Genomic DNA, 12,775 nt, shown 5'->3' with positions numbered 1-12,775 from the left:
TCGATGTATCTAGACCTATCAAAGCTGATTCGACCCGAAAAAACCGACACGAACCCAGTCATTAAGCAATCCGTTTGAACCCGAAAAAATGGTGACCCGAACTTGATATGGCCCGACCCGAAACCAACTCTAGATCCTAGTGAATCCGAGAATTTGAGACCCGAACCGAACATCAACTGACCTGGAGATTACACGACCTGAATATAACCCGTGAAATATTGACCTAAATTAAATTGACCCAAACCCGTTTAACCCGTCAAACCCGAATGTAACCCAACCCATTACTAACCCACCCCGAATTTAACCTGACTTGTTACAAAACCGACCCGAATTTAAACCGACCGGTTATTAACCCGACTCAAATATTACATGGCCTAATACTATCCCAACCTGATCCGTTACTAACCCGATCCTAAATCAACACGACTTGTTATTGACCCGATCGAACCAAATGCAATCCGTATTGTTCTTAACCCATTTTGAACTAAATCTAACATGTTATTGACCTGATCTAATTTCAAATCACCTTAAATTCAATGTAGACCACGCTATTAATATTGATCGAAGTATAGCTATATAGTTACGTTGATTACTTGATTCTGTTTTTTTTACTTTTTTTTTTATGAACTTATTACGTATATCTTATTAAAACTTATTTGAACTAATTAGCTTGAATTTGGACTTATGTGAAATTATTTCTCTTACAATAAATGAAGAAATTGATAATGATTAAACGTAAACGTCATTACATGAATTTTTAACAAATTGAACTGAAAAATGTACCCAAACTCGATATGATCTAATCTGAAATCGACCCGAAACCAAGATTAACCCAATATTAGGATTAATAGAATTTTAGGATTGGGGATTTGGGTGATTGTGGTGAATTGACTCTACAATTATAATATAAAAGTATCTAACTTATCCCAACTCAAGATCAACCCTACATCCTGTCAAAAAAAAAAAAAAAAATCAACCCCACATAAATCCCAAACCCGAGAACAATCCAACATTACTTGAACTATAAGAGACCCATAACTTCCTCATACCAATGAAGAGAATGTCAAGAATGTCAACAAACAAATGACTAAAGCCCAACATTCTTTGGGTGAATTTGGAAATGACCCGACTATAATCTTGTAGTAGTTCGTTGAAAAAACAAATGTAGTTTAAATGACAACACCTTAGATCATGTTCAGGTTATTGTTATGCTCTCCAATTGCTCGATCATTCTTTAACACCCAACACCCACTCTTCTTCTCCAGGTAATTTTCTCCATTGTATTTTTCTCTGTTATCTTTGTGTTTGAATTGAGTAATCAATAATAAGTTGAATTGAAGTGAGTAATTGAAAAAAAAAAAAAAACCCAATTATTTGATCTTCACTGATTAACTATACAATTTTAATTTGTACAAGTTGCTGTAATGTATCAGATTGAAGAACAACATACATTGCAAGTGGGTACAGATGGGTGCTGGGAGTGTTAATTCTGAGTATTCAAAAATTGCAAAGTTTCGAATGTGCAATGTATCTGGGTAAATGATTGTCAATTGCTTGTTATATATACTGTGATTCTAATCGGAACATAGGTCTTGTACACGACGGGTGTATTTTATACAACTGTCTTTAGTCACTAAAGATTACATAAAAGTGTTGTTGTACTCTCGTGTTTGGGCAACTAATCGTGTTATATACAATACACCCGTACTCATTATGGACTCGATTTTGCCTAACTCAAATTGCAATTGATTTTTGTGTTCTTGTCATTATTCTTGTTGGAAGTTGTGTTTGTGTAAATTGGTTTTTACATAGTTATGTATTTTGGATTCAGTTATATGACAGAGTTGCTGGAAATTCAGGCTCCAAATCCCACAATGCATGTTTTGCTTATCCCTGGAAATCCAGGTTTTGTTGCCTTTTCTCTCTTTATGTGACTCATTCTTCAAGTTGGGTAGGTAAACAATGATTTAGGTGGTTGAATTTCAGGTATTGTTACATTTTACAACGATTTTGTGGAGTCATTGTATGAGGAGCTTGGTGGAAAAGCATCAATTACAGGCATGATTTGGCTTCCCTTCTCTTTTTAAACCATTTATTTTCGACCCGAAATATCTCAAGGGAGTTGTTCTTGTTGTGTTGATCCACAGCTATTGGGCACATATCCCACACAAATAAGGTACTTATTGTCTGTTGAGTGTTGAGACCTTACGTCTGAGTAGTGAACTGCTTTCTGTATAATGTAATTGATCCTTGTAGGAGAAGTTGTATTGCTATTTGCTCTAAGTAAAAGTTATGAAGATTACTTACATGTTATGATAGTTATTGCATGATGATACGCCTATAATGGCTATGAATAGCTACATAGACTCTGTTAAAACACGAAGTGTAGTGGTTTAATGATGGGATTTCTTTATATGATGGAAAATTTTGAGTGAGTGGCCTAGCATTTTAACATTTGGGCTACTCAATACTTGATTTTTCTGTAACTATCTGGTGTAAAAAGCTGCCGTGTCTCCTTTTTTGGACAGTTCATTCAACTCCTATATTCTATGTAACTATGTGTTTATGTACTCAGTAGAGGGATGATGATGGTGACTATGGTGGAGAGATATTTAATGGAAGATTTTAAAAAGAGCTCCATGATTGTTTCAAATTGTGAGCTTGAGAAGGGGGAAAATTAGGTTGGTCAATTGGAGAAAGTGGTGGTATTGGATCTTCAAAGAAGAAGAATCTTGGAATGAAAGATAGAAGAGAAAGAAGAAAGACAAGAAAGGAGGCAGGCGAAGAAAACAAGAAACACCCCCCCTCCCAATATCTTTGCTAGTGTTAGTAGTAGTTTATTGAGGACGTTAACATTTAATTTTATCCAATAATTTTATTTCAAATAGGCTACCTTACTGTAAATGTGTATTAATGCATGGGTTTATCTCATTGTAATTACCTCAATATCAGGCTACATAGTTGAATTTTTTCTTAGAAAAGATAGAAATAACTTTTTGGCTAATTTTTTCTTGTTCGGAGAAAGTAAGCTGTGAAGTGGTGTGAGGATTCTCCTTGGCTTGTTATAATAATATTTGTATATGTGTAAAATTAATGAATGAAAGTACCGCATGGCACCTCTCTTTTGGATAACTTAATGCTTCAGAGTTGAGACTGCCTCTCTTATCGCATTTGATTGTGTGCTAGGATTGGGAGCATGGACGCTTATTCTCACTGGAAGATCAAATTAACCACAAGGTAAGCTTTTTTTGTTTGGCAAACTCCATTACTATTCTTTTATATTAAGGTGGCAGATCACTGAAATGGGGCCATTTAACACATCTCATTTTAAATTTCAACTTGTCTAGCTGAGTACATTGTGCTAAAACTACAATGTGAAGGATAATTTGGCTTTTATAATAGAAAACTATACATGCTTTGCATATTCAGTTTAAACCTATGTACTATTCTGAATACAGTTTTTATCCTATTCCTGGAATGAGGAATTGCTGGTACTATGAGAAAGAGTGGGAGCCAGTATATTAGTTAAGAACTAGAGAGTTTTCTCTGTGGTTAGCTTTGCTTTGACTTCGTAAAACGGCTAAAACCACTATATTAATAAAGAACTAGAGAATTTTCTAATGAAAAGGGGAGGGAGTTTGCACTGTAATTTATTTGTGATTGTGTTGATAATTTTTTATTATGCTTAGTTGAAAATGGATTTGAGGCCTAAAATCCATCATTTAATTTTTTATTTTTTATTATTGCTTTATAAATACACTTTCAAGTCATCAGCACCAATTAGGCGAGTAGAAAGAACCACATATTTTTTTCCAACTTTTTATGATCAAGCTCTGACACATCGAAAGTATCATTCTTTTTATGCTTTTTGTGCATACGTCACAACTCTAAAGTAGTGTAGTTGAGCATTATTGACTGCAGGGGGAACTTTCCCCTGTCATGTAATTATGTAATTTTTCTTAATTAAGCCTTTCACCTGGTTTGTGGTTACGGACAATAAGTTTCTGTGTCGATTTAACGAGTTAATTTACTTTGCAAAGCTGTTTTGAGGTGCAAGATGAATCATTGATGCTTTGTGTTTCTGTTGCTGCAGATTGATTTTATTGCCCATGAACTCCAAAATAAAAGTGCTCCAATAATACTGGTGGGTGAACTTCCATTTAGATCTAATCTTTGTGGATTTCTTATTAGTAAGCATCACTTAATAATTGAATTCCCTGTGGCTTGAAAAGAAAAATATCCACAAAGTAATAAAAATCCATTTAGCCATGTTATTCTACAGTCCTGGTGATAATATTTGAACATTATTGGTTGTCATATGATATTTGAATGCTTATCTTAGCTTTTGGGACCATTGTTTGATTAATAATTTGTTTTTGTTATAGCTTTGACATTATGCACACTTCTGGTTAAAAAGCAGAATATTATTGTTTTCTGACATACTAGATATTGAGTTTTCTTTCCACCATTTGCTTGTCATTGTTCTGATTACCTTGTAATCTTGGTGAAATACTCAAGCAATCACTGGTCAATAGTGTAGTAGAAATACATATGTAATGAATGTATATTTTAATACTTTTGCGTGGTTCTACTGAAGCCTTTTAAAAAATCTGACCAATACTTGTTGTCTTGTTGATACGGTTCCATCACAAGTTATGCTACTCAGTCCATATCAGTCATATGGGGAAGCTGATGTGGGGTTTATATAGGTCTATGGACTCTCTATCCTCCGAGTTAGCTTTTGGGGATGGTTATCTCATTGGCCTGTATCAGCTATCCTTTCAGAAGTATCCTATCTGACTTGTATGTTCTTTTGAAGGTTGGGCACTCTATTGGATCTCATATAGCATCTGAAATGTTTAAGAGAGCTTCACAGAAGGTGTTCAGTTAACTATATTGGAGAAATCATCATACACTACTACTTTCATACCTTTGCTTTCTTATTCTCAATTGATTAATCTGGATGCTATTTATCCAGGTTATATACTTCATTGGGCTATACCCTTTCTTGGCTTTAAATTCCAAATCATCAAAGCAAACTGCCATCAGGAAGCTAGCAGAGTAAATTTTTATCTTTACACTCCACATCAAGATAATAATTTTAGCAACTTTACACAACTTAAAGCGGTGCTTAAACGCATTTATTGCATTGCTCTTGTGTTGATGGTATTTATACCAGGTTGTTACTGTTTTACTGACGTTCAAACGACTCAATTATATATATATATATATATATATATATATATATATATATATATATATATATATATATATATATATATATATATTGTTTTTTTGTTCACTTTCTTGTGATTCTGGTCTAGGAGTTTTCTAACATATTTACACATTTGATTGTTAGCTATTGTGCAGATTTTGTCTTTGTGTTATGCCCTTTGATTCTTCATATCCTCATATTTCATCTGAATTAACAAATTTGAATGCATCTCTGACTTCAATTATTACTCATGGAGTATTTATAAAACATTTAGTAGGCTTTCCTATTGTGAGTCCATCAGGAATAGCTTCTTTCTGCATACAGTGCACATCCTTAATCCCGCCTTAGGTGGGGGCCATATGCTTGGTGTTTGGCAATGGCATGGTGTGGCATATATAATTGTAAATTTGCTTTTACTTCTTGATGTTTAAGTTGTTATGACGTAACTGCTTATTCCTCACTATCACATCATGGATCAACTTCTCAGATGCAAAATTTGTGTTAAGTCTGTACAAAAATGAGGGATGAGTGTTGATCTGTGCTTTGCTTTCTGCATAGCACATTAGTTTACTCTTATGTTCCTTGGCACTTTAGGCCTTTATACACTTGGCTAGCTGAATGTGAAGAGCGTCGTGTCTAGAAAACCATGCTTTGTCAGACTTAGATATTAAGTCGCCATTAAAACTCTCCCCCGTGGGGTTAGGCTATCGAGTTGCTTCACTAACTGAATTGATTTAAAAAAAAAAAAAATAAATAAAAAAAAAAATCCTGTTTAAGATCTGCAAGAGCTATCGTTCTGTCTTAGGGCCAGTCCTGCTGCTGCTGCCTGTTGTGGTGGGCATTAGTTGCATTGTCTTTGTACAATGTGAGGCTTGCATAACTGAGGCAATCTATAACTTCTTTTCTAGATTGAGATTTTACGTGACTTATTGCTCCTACTGCATCCTGCTGTCCCTCCACCCCCCTTACCCTACATAACTTAGTTGAATGGTCCATTTTCTTGTTCAAATTTCCAGGTCTTCAGTACTATGTGCATTGGTAAGCTCTATAGTAGCTCTGCTGGGCGTTGTCCCCAGTTTATCAAGGTTAATTGTGAAGACGACTTTAGGCAATTCATGGTCTGGTGCTGCTATAGATGCTGCTTGCTCCCATTTGTTGAAGGTAAGACTTCCAAAATCTGGATAAGAAGGTTGTGCTTTTCAATAACAAGTTAAGAATAGATGTCGATCTAGAAGTTTCCATCAAGATGTTGTAAAACCAAGGTCTGCAATATTGTGTTGGCTTAGATTTAAACATGTTAAATGAGACACAAAAGAACTCACTTCTTGACTAGTTTTATGCTTTTATCCTTTTTTTTTTAATTAACTTCACCAAAATATATTGTAATCCAATTTGTTTATTTGCATCTCATTGCTAAAACCAATTAACTTTGGTTAAAACATATCCAATTATTCACCATCCTCCCTTAAGTTTTGAGAGAAAAAAATCAGCCAAACTTATATGAAAGAAAACTGTAACTTTTTCAGGTCATATAATGTGCTGTAACAGCATAGGGTGGTCTGGTCAACTAGAATTTCTTAAGATCTATATATGTGGGATTATGTTCCTCAAACTTTTCATTTACATTACAACCTAGAATTTATTTGGTCCTATAGTTTTTTTTGGAGGAATATTTGATCCTATAGTCTTGCTTAAGCAATCAATCAATATTTACACTTAATGGTCATAAATTGCTCCCTCCGTTCCCATGGACAGTACCATGAGAGCTTGAGGCTGTTTTATGAAGGCTTTGCTCATAAATCAGACTGTACATCTACCAAGAAATTTATGTTCTTCTGTGCAGCTTAAATGGTTTCTTGATCATATTCACAATTGGAACTCTACACATCCCTTGATGAATGCTTTTTGCTAAGAAAAGAGAACTCTATTGTTTTGTATTTTGCCATTTTTGAGGGATCTTCCTCCTTTTTTTTCTTTGGCCAAGTTATATACATTTTGAAATGAATGAATTCTTATATACTGTTTGTTCATATTAAAAAACGCAGTACCACACAATGCGGAATATGTTGTTTATGGCAAAGACAGAGTTTGAGAAGGTAAATTTTTGTTTAATTATTTTGTCTGTAGGCATACTTCTGATATGTTTTTTTTCCCTTGTTTTATATGGTGCTATGAATTTCCTTGCAATACTTGGTTGGTCGGAAGAGAAATACAACCTCCTAGAATTGAATTTGATGTATTGTGTCTTGTATAGTTTGCAATTTCTCAGGAAGATCTTCTTTCTCTATGTTTGAGAGTTTGCTGCCGATAAACAAGAATGTATATTTGTAGACAATTCATTGGTTAGAATACTATTGGAAGAGTAGTAAATGAATGTAAAGCTTTGTTGTACATTAAAAAATGTCTTTTATTAGGCAAATTAAACTGATTTTCTTGTTTCAAAATATCAGTAACTCTGCATCAACAACATAACATTATATGCTCTAGTTTGTCAAATCAACATAAGAATATATGCTACATTCCATAATTAATGCAATGTTATATGCCAATATTGCATTACCCTTCAATTTTAACTAAATCTAATAAAGTTTCTGTTGTGTGGAAAAAATGAATGAAGTGTCTTACCCTTTGTAATGATTGGATAGAAAACAAATCATTAGTGCTGATTCTGATTGCTTTTATAACAGTTTTCAGAAGCACCGGACTGGGACTTCCTGAAAGCTAACCCAAATCAAATAGCATTTTTATTTGGCATTGATGATCATTGGGGTCCGTTGTCATTGTTTGAAGAGGTATGTGATTCAAGTCCAGTCATTCTAAGATATTCAGTTGTTCAACCATACTGCTACACCTCAACACTTAGCTGTGTACCTGTTGATTGCAATTGCATACTACGTATTTAGCGTCTATATAAAATTTCATCAGCAGATGCATAAATGGTTGGATCCTTATTCACGTCCAAAATGTTGCTTCTGCCTCTGCATATACTCTGCGAAAATTTGTTGCTTCTGCCCATAAACTTAAATCAGTTTGTGACAGTCATTGCATTCTGTATGGTATATGTATATGTCAGAATGCAATTGTTGTTGAGCACATCTTTTCTGCTCAGCTTAGGATTCTCATTCTCACTTCTTTGGAAATGCCGTCAAAGCTATGTAGTTGGGCAGTTGGGAGCTTAAGACAAAATACATCAAGATAGGCATCACACCAAATCCTCTGAAGTTGTCTTTTGCTCATTCTAGGATAAGGGAAGTTAAGATATATGCAGCCTTCCCAAACAATATCAGGGTCTGTTTATGATTAACTGCTGATGTAGAACTTACTTACTGTCTGCTGCTTAAATCTGACAACTGAGTGTGTATTGCATAGTCAATTGTGCTGTTTTGTTATTGTACAGTATGATTTAGATCCGTGTTGCTTTGGTTGGAATTTAGTATTTAGATCAAGGGAAATTTGTTTGAATGTATTGAATCATCTCTCCTATTTCTCTTACTGTGGTGTCATATTTTCTAATCTCTATTTGTTCTTGTAGAATGTGGCCTTTGATCAATAAGTCTGTTCTTAAAGCAGTTTAACACCTTAACTTAATCAAAATGCCGATTTCAGTTTAAGATAGTAGTTGCTTCTGTGATGCTCAATGTTCTATGCAAATGTCAACTTTGGTTATGGATCCAGAGTTCTTCCATTAATATTACCTCAACTTGAGAAAAGGGGATACTCGACAGAATTAGAATTATTCGATTTATCATGTAGCCCAAGGATAAGGACAATATCCTTTTCTATTTGCGTATAGTGTAGGTAGAGAATTACTCTCTATCCCATATTTGTACATTTGCCTGTATTGGGTGTCCCAAATTTTTTGCGCACTTGCTTTTTAAGGTGAAGTTTCTGTTATTTTCTCTTTCTACCTCTTTCTAAAATCCGTACTAAAGACAAGCAGGCAAAATGTTATGAAACGGAGAAAGTTTCAGATTTCCCTTCTCAGACTGAAGTTGAAGTGCCCAAGTGACTGTGCCTATATAGGGTGTCAGGTATATAATGCTGGTACTTGAGACGAAATGAAGAAGTTTAGTATCTGACAATTGAGCTTATTGTTTACCAGAAAGAGCTCTGTAAGGTGGAGCAAAATAGACTTTGATCCCTCTGCAAAGTTAAACTGTCACAGTTTTAAATTCTAGTCAAAACTGGAAGTTTGCAACGTTTCATACTTAGTATTTGCTTAGAAGGTCCAATATTCTGTTAGATATATGAGACAAATAATGTCCTATGTGATGACAGATGATAAATAAACAGACAATGATGTGAATATTCCAAACAAATTTCTTATGTTTCTTTGTTTGTTGGGCAATTTTTTTCTAACTCCTCTGTTTTCTTCTACACTTGTTACAGATTTCCAAACAAGTTCCTGATGTTTCTTTGTCAATTGAAAAAGAGGGTCACGACCATGCTTTTAGTTGCACTGAGGCTGGTTCCACTTGGGTTGCCCAGCATGTAGCTGGCTTGATCAAGAAACATTTGTAAACACTATACCGTCATCTGGCTCTCCATTTGCTGAGTAAACAATGAAGAGAGTGTTACCTTTCTAGTTCCTATTTCTTTTACTTTATTCACCGCACTTCTTCTGAAAGTTAACTGGATATAGATTCTGTAATGGCTTAAGTGATACAAGTTTGTCATATGTATGTTTCGTTTGCTGCTACACCTGTGTACATAATGAAATAATGAATTGCTCTATCCTTTTTTTTTTTGAAAGAAAGAGAATTGCTCTATCCTTAGGTCCCTGTATTTCTGTGATATTGATCAAATATTACTTCGATTTGAACAGTCGATGCAAATAAAAAAAATCAGTTCGGAAGTTACAGAAATTGTCTTTTTTTTTTTCAGCATTTTCATTACAATAGTCTGTTTCATTTTCTGAAGGATTTCAGCAGCCAGCCATGTCTACGGACTACAGTGAGGCCTCATCATACGTGTAAACGAAATGCAAACAGCTGCTGCAGAGTACTATATGCAGGTTTGCTGATTCTTTCCTTGATCATATTGCTAGTCCAACTCTTAAACTGATTGGAAATTAGACATTACGGCCAAGTAGCCACCTGTTTCATGCTTGAATACTCAAATCGCCGGAGATGTCTTGTGAACTACCTCAAAATATTAGGATGTCGGCTGAATTTTTTTTTTTTTAGTGAAATCTGCTAATCATACATAATTCATAAGAGGACAACATGAATTGTTTGGTAGTTTAGTAGTTAAAGGTTGTATTTTGTCACTAATACATAGCATGTCAATCAGTCTATATATTTGTCTTGCCTGCTGGAGTTTTTTCCCCTCAACTAAGGCCCAGCAATGTCGAAGTCTACTTACAGTTTTGTCTAGCCATACAAAGGGGATCCTAGGTTGGTAGTTAGCGCTTCTCATATAACTACCAACCTATATAGCCTTCTTATTGGTTATGGACCATAGTCTAGAGTCATGTGTGGATCACGGTATCGAAATACTATATGCACCCTCTTTCATTCAAACCTACACCAAAACTCGGATAATACCAACGTACATAAACCCTCTTTCATTCAAACCTACACCAAAACTCGGATAATACCAACGTACATAACCAAATCATGCCCTGATAGAATTCCCAAACGCTGTACTCAAAACTAGATTGATTTGCACCATCTATCACAATTAACCCAAAAATCGATTTATATGACTCGAACTGAATCCAATCTATACGACTGAAATTTTAGCTCTTTACAATACCTACATAGCATTTTAAGTCTTTGAGGTAAGACAATCACATGTTACAAATTGAGTGAATATTGTGGGACATAGATAACTTCAAATCCAAAATCAAATTTAATTTTTAGTGATATGGACATTAATGTATATGCAATTTATGTCTAGCTACCTATTACAGTACTTTATTCTAAAGTATACTGGGGGCAAGCATTAGCACCTTCTTAAATCATTCATAAACCACTATTAACTTTTAAGTACTTTGTCTTTTTTCTAAATATATTTTAGATAATACAAGCATGTCTTGTTATTAATGAAGTTACTTAGTAGTTTCAAGAAACATAAATCATAATTATATTCTGTTTAATGCATTATTAAAAATTCTGAATGATTCCTGTAGTAGAGTACAAACTCTGTTTGCAGACAAGAATTATTATATTAACCTGTAGTTTACCTAATTAGTACCTTCTTTATAATATAATTTAATTCCTTGGTTTAATTTTTCTAAATCTGAAATTTAGTCAGGGAAGATTTTATGCTAATTATATTGTTTAATAATATAATGTTTAAATAATCAAGTAGGAGAATAAATTACTGCCACTACATTATACAATAAGATTTAAAACTCGAAAGCTTAATAGCTGTATAATTTAGAGATGAGATTAAAAAGTCTATGTAATTAAAGCAAGTAAATTTAATTAAGGCATTAATTAAAGCACATGAAGTTCTTTTCTTACGTGCTTTATTTGTTGGACACTGAATTAAAGATGCATCAATTGTGTTAAAATTTTTACATCTATAAATTTTAATTTTAATAGAGACGATTAATTACAGATGTATATGAATACGAAAGTTTATCATGACTTTTTCTTTAATCCATTATACTTTGATTACTTTCTATCAAAACTTTTTCAAAAGGGTTTGTTTTTGCATGGAAATTTCACGGGTTTCTATTATACTATAATAAAATTCACAAAAGTCCTTTTCATAATTTTGTATACTCCATATCTAAAACTTATATACTCCATTAGTCCATATATTATGGATAGTTTATGTGATAATGTATGCACAGTAATTTAGACGTGATTTTGTTTTAAAAAATCTTGAATATTACCATAAGACTTTTAATCAACTAAATTAGTTGACATTCACAGTTTATGCAATAATGTTACAACACATCATATCATACAATAGACTAAGGGCATGTTAACAATTACTTAATTTCAATTCAGTTCAGCTCCAATCAGTTCAGTTCAGTTCAGCTCCAAATTTCCCTCTCTCATGAAATATTCATTTAAGCTCAGTTTAGTTAAGTTCAGTTTAGTTCAGCTCCAATCAGTTCAGTTCAGTTCAGCAAATGTGAACATTCTCTAACCAAACACAACTAAGGGTCTGTTCTCTTCAGATTATTTTCAATTCAGTTCCAATAAGTTCAGTTCTTAATTTCCTTCTCTTATAAAATATTCAGTTCGATCAGTTCATTTCAGTTCAACTCATTTTAATCAATCAGAACAGGCACTAACTATGCATTTTAACATTTTTTTACAATCACCTTGAACTTTAAAAAGCTCCACCTTTGTTATAAGATAAATGACCCAATTAAACCTGAACTCGCTTCCATAAACAATTCAAAAGTTTCACATACTATAATATCAAATGATGCCTAGATTTTATATGATGTCACTCAACCCATTGTAATTAATTAATAAGATAAATGCACCACACGGATCCTTAATTACTCATTGGGTCCCCATACTATAACCATAGTAGGATGGCTGTCACCTACAACTTCAAACACCCACATGTCATCCTAGATTTCCTAACATA

At 33.8% G+C, this 12,775-nt stretch overlaps 1 protein-coding gene across 2 annotated transcripts; it reads left to right on the top strand.

The window, feature by feature from the left end:
* The first annotated feature begins 648 nt into the window (after positions 1-648).
* Positions 649-10,039, top strand: LOC110731019 (lipid droplet-associated hydrolase-like). Of its 2 annotated transcripts, XM_021910873.1 has the most exons (13): positions 651-1,265; positions 1,434-1,535; positions 1,832-1,905; positions 1,987-2,058; positions 2,148-2,176; positions 3,187-3,237; positions 4,094-4,144; positions 4,820-4,879; positions 4,979-5,061; positions 6,232-6,376; positions 7,261-7,311; positions 7,903-8,007; positions 9,605-10,039. In XM_021910873.1, the coding sequence occupies exons 1-13, from the start codon at positions 1,192-1,194 to the stop codon at positions 9,734-9,736; spliced, it is 1,029 nt and encodes a 342-aa protein (XP_021766565.1). In that variant the 5' UTR covers positions 651-1,191; the 3' UTR covers positions 9,737-10,039. The 2 variants fall into 2 exon arrangements, with proteins under 2 accessions (XP_021766566.1, XP_021766565.1); XM_021910874.1 differs by lacking the exon at positions 1,434-1,535 and having other exon boundaries at positions 649-1,265.
* The last annotated feature ends 2,736 nt before the right edge of the window (positions 10,040-12,775 follow it).

The sequence above is a fragment of the Chenopodium quinoa genome, unplaced genomic scaffold (genome assembly GCF_001683475.1).
Source record: "Chenopodium quinoa cultivar QQ74 unplaced genomic scaffold, ASM168347v1, whole genome shotgun sequence".
In the NCBI taxonomy this organism is placed as follows: Eukaryota; Viridiplantae; Streptophyta; class Magnoliopsida; order Caryophyllales; family Amaranthaceae; genus Chenopodium; species Chenopodium quinoa.
The sequence above is the reverse complement of the archived record's forward strand: the minus strand, read 5'-3'. Positions and strand labels throughout refer to the sequence as shown.

Bases quoted from the DNA above. Each gene is read 5' to 3' on its own strand.
- LOC110731019 (XM_021910873.1), top strand. From the start codon at position 1,192: ATGTTCAGGTTATTGTTATGCTCTCCAATTGCTCGATCATTCTTTAAC. The intron at 4,145-4,819 runs GTGGGTGAACTT...GTTCTTTTGAAG, and splicing joins AAAGTGCTCCAATAATACTG to GTTGGGCACTCTATTGGATC. The intron at 5,062-6,231 runs GTAAATTTTTAT...TCAAATTTCCAG, and splicing joins GCCATCAGGAAGCTAGCAGA to GTCTTCAGTACTATGTGCAT.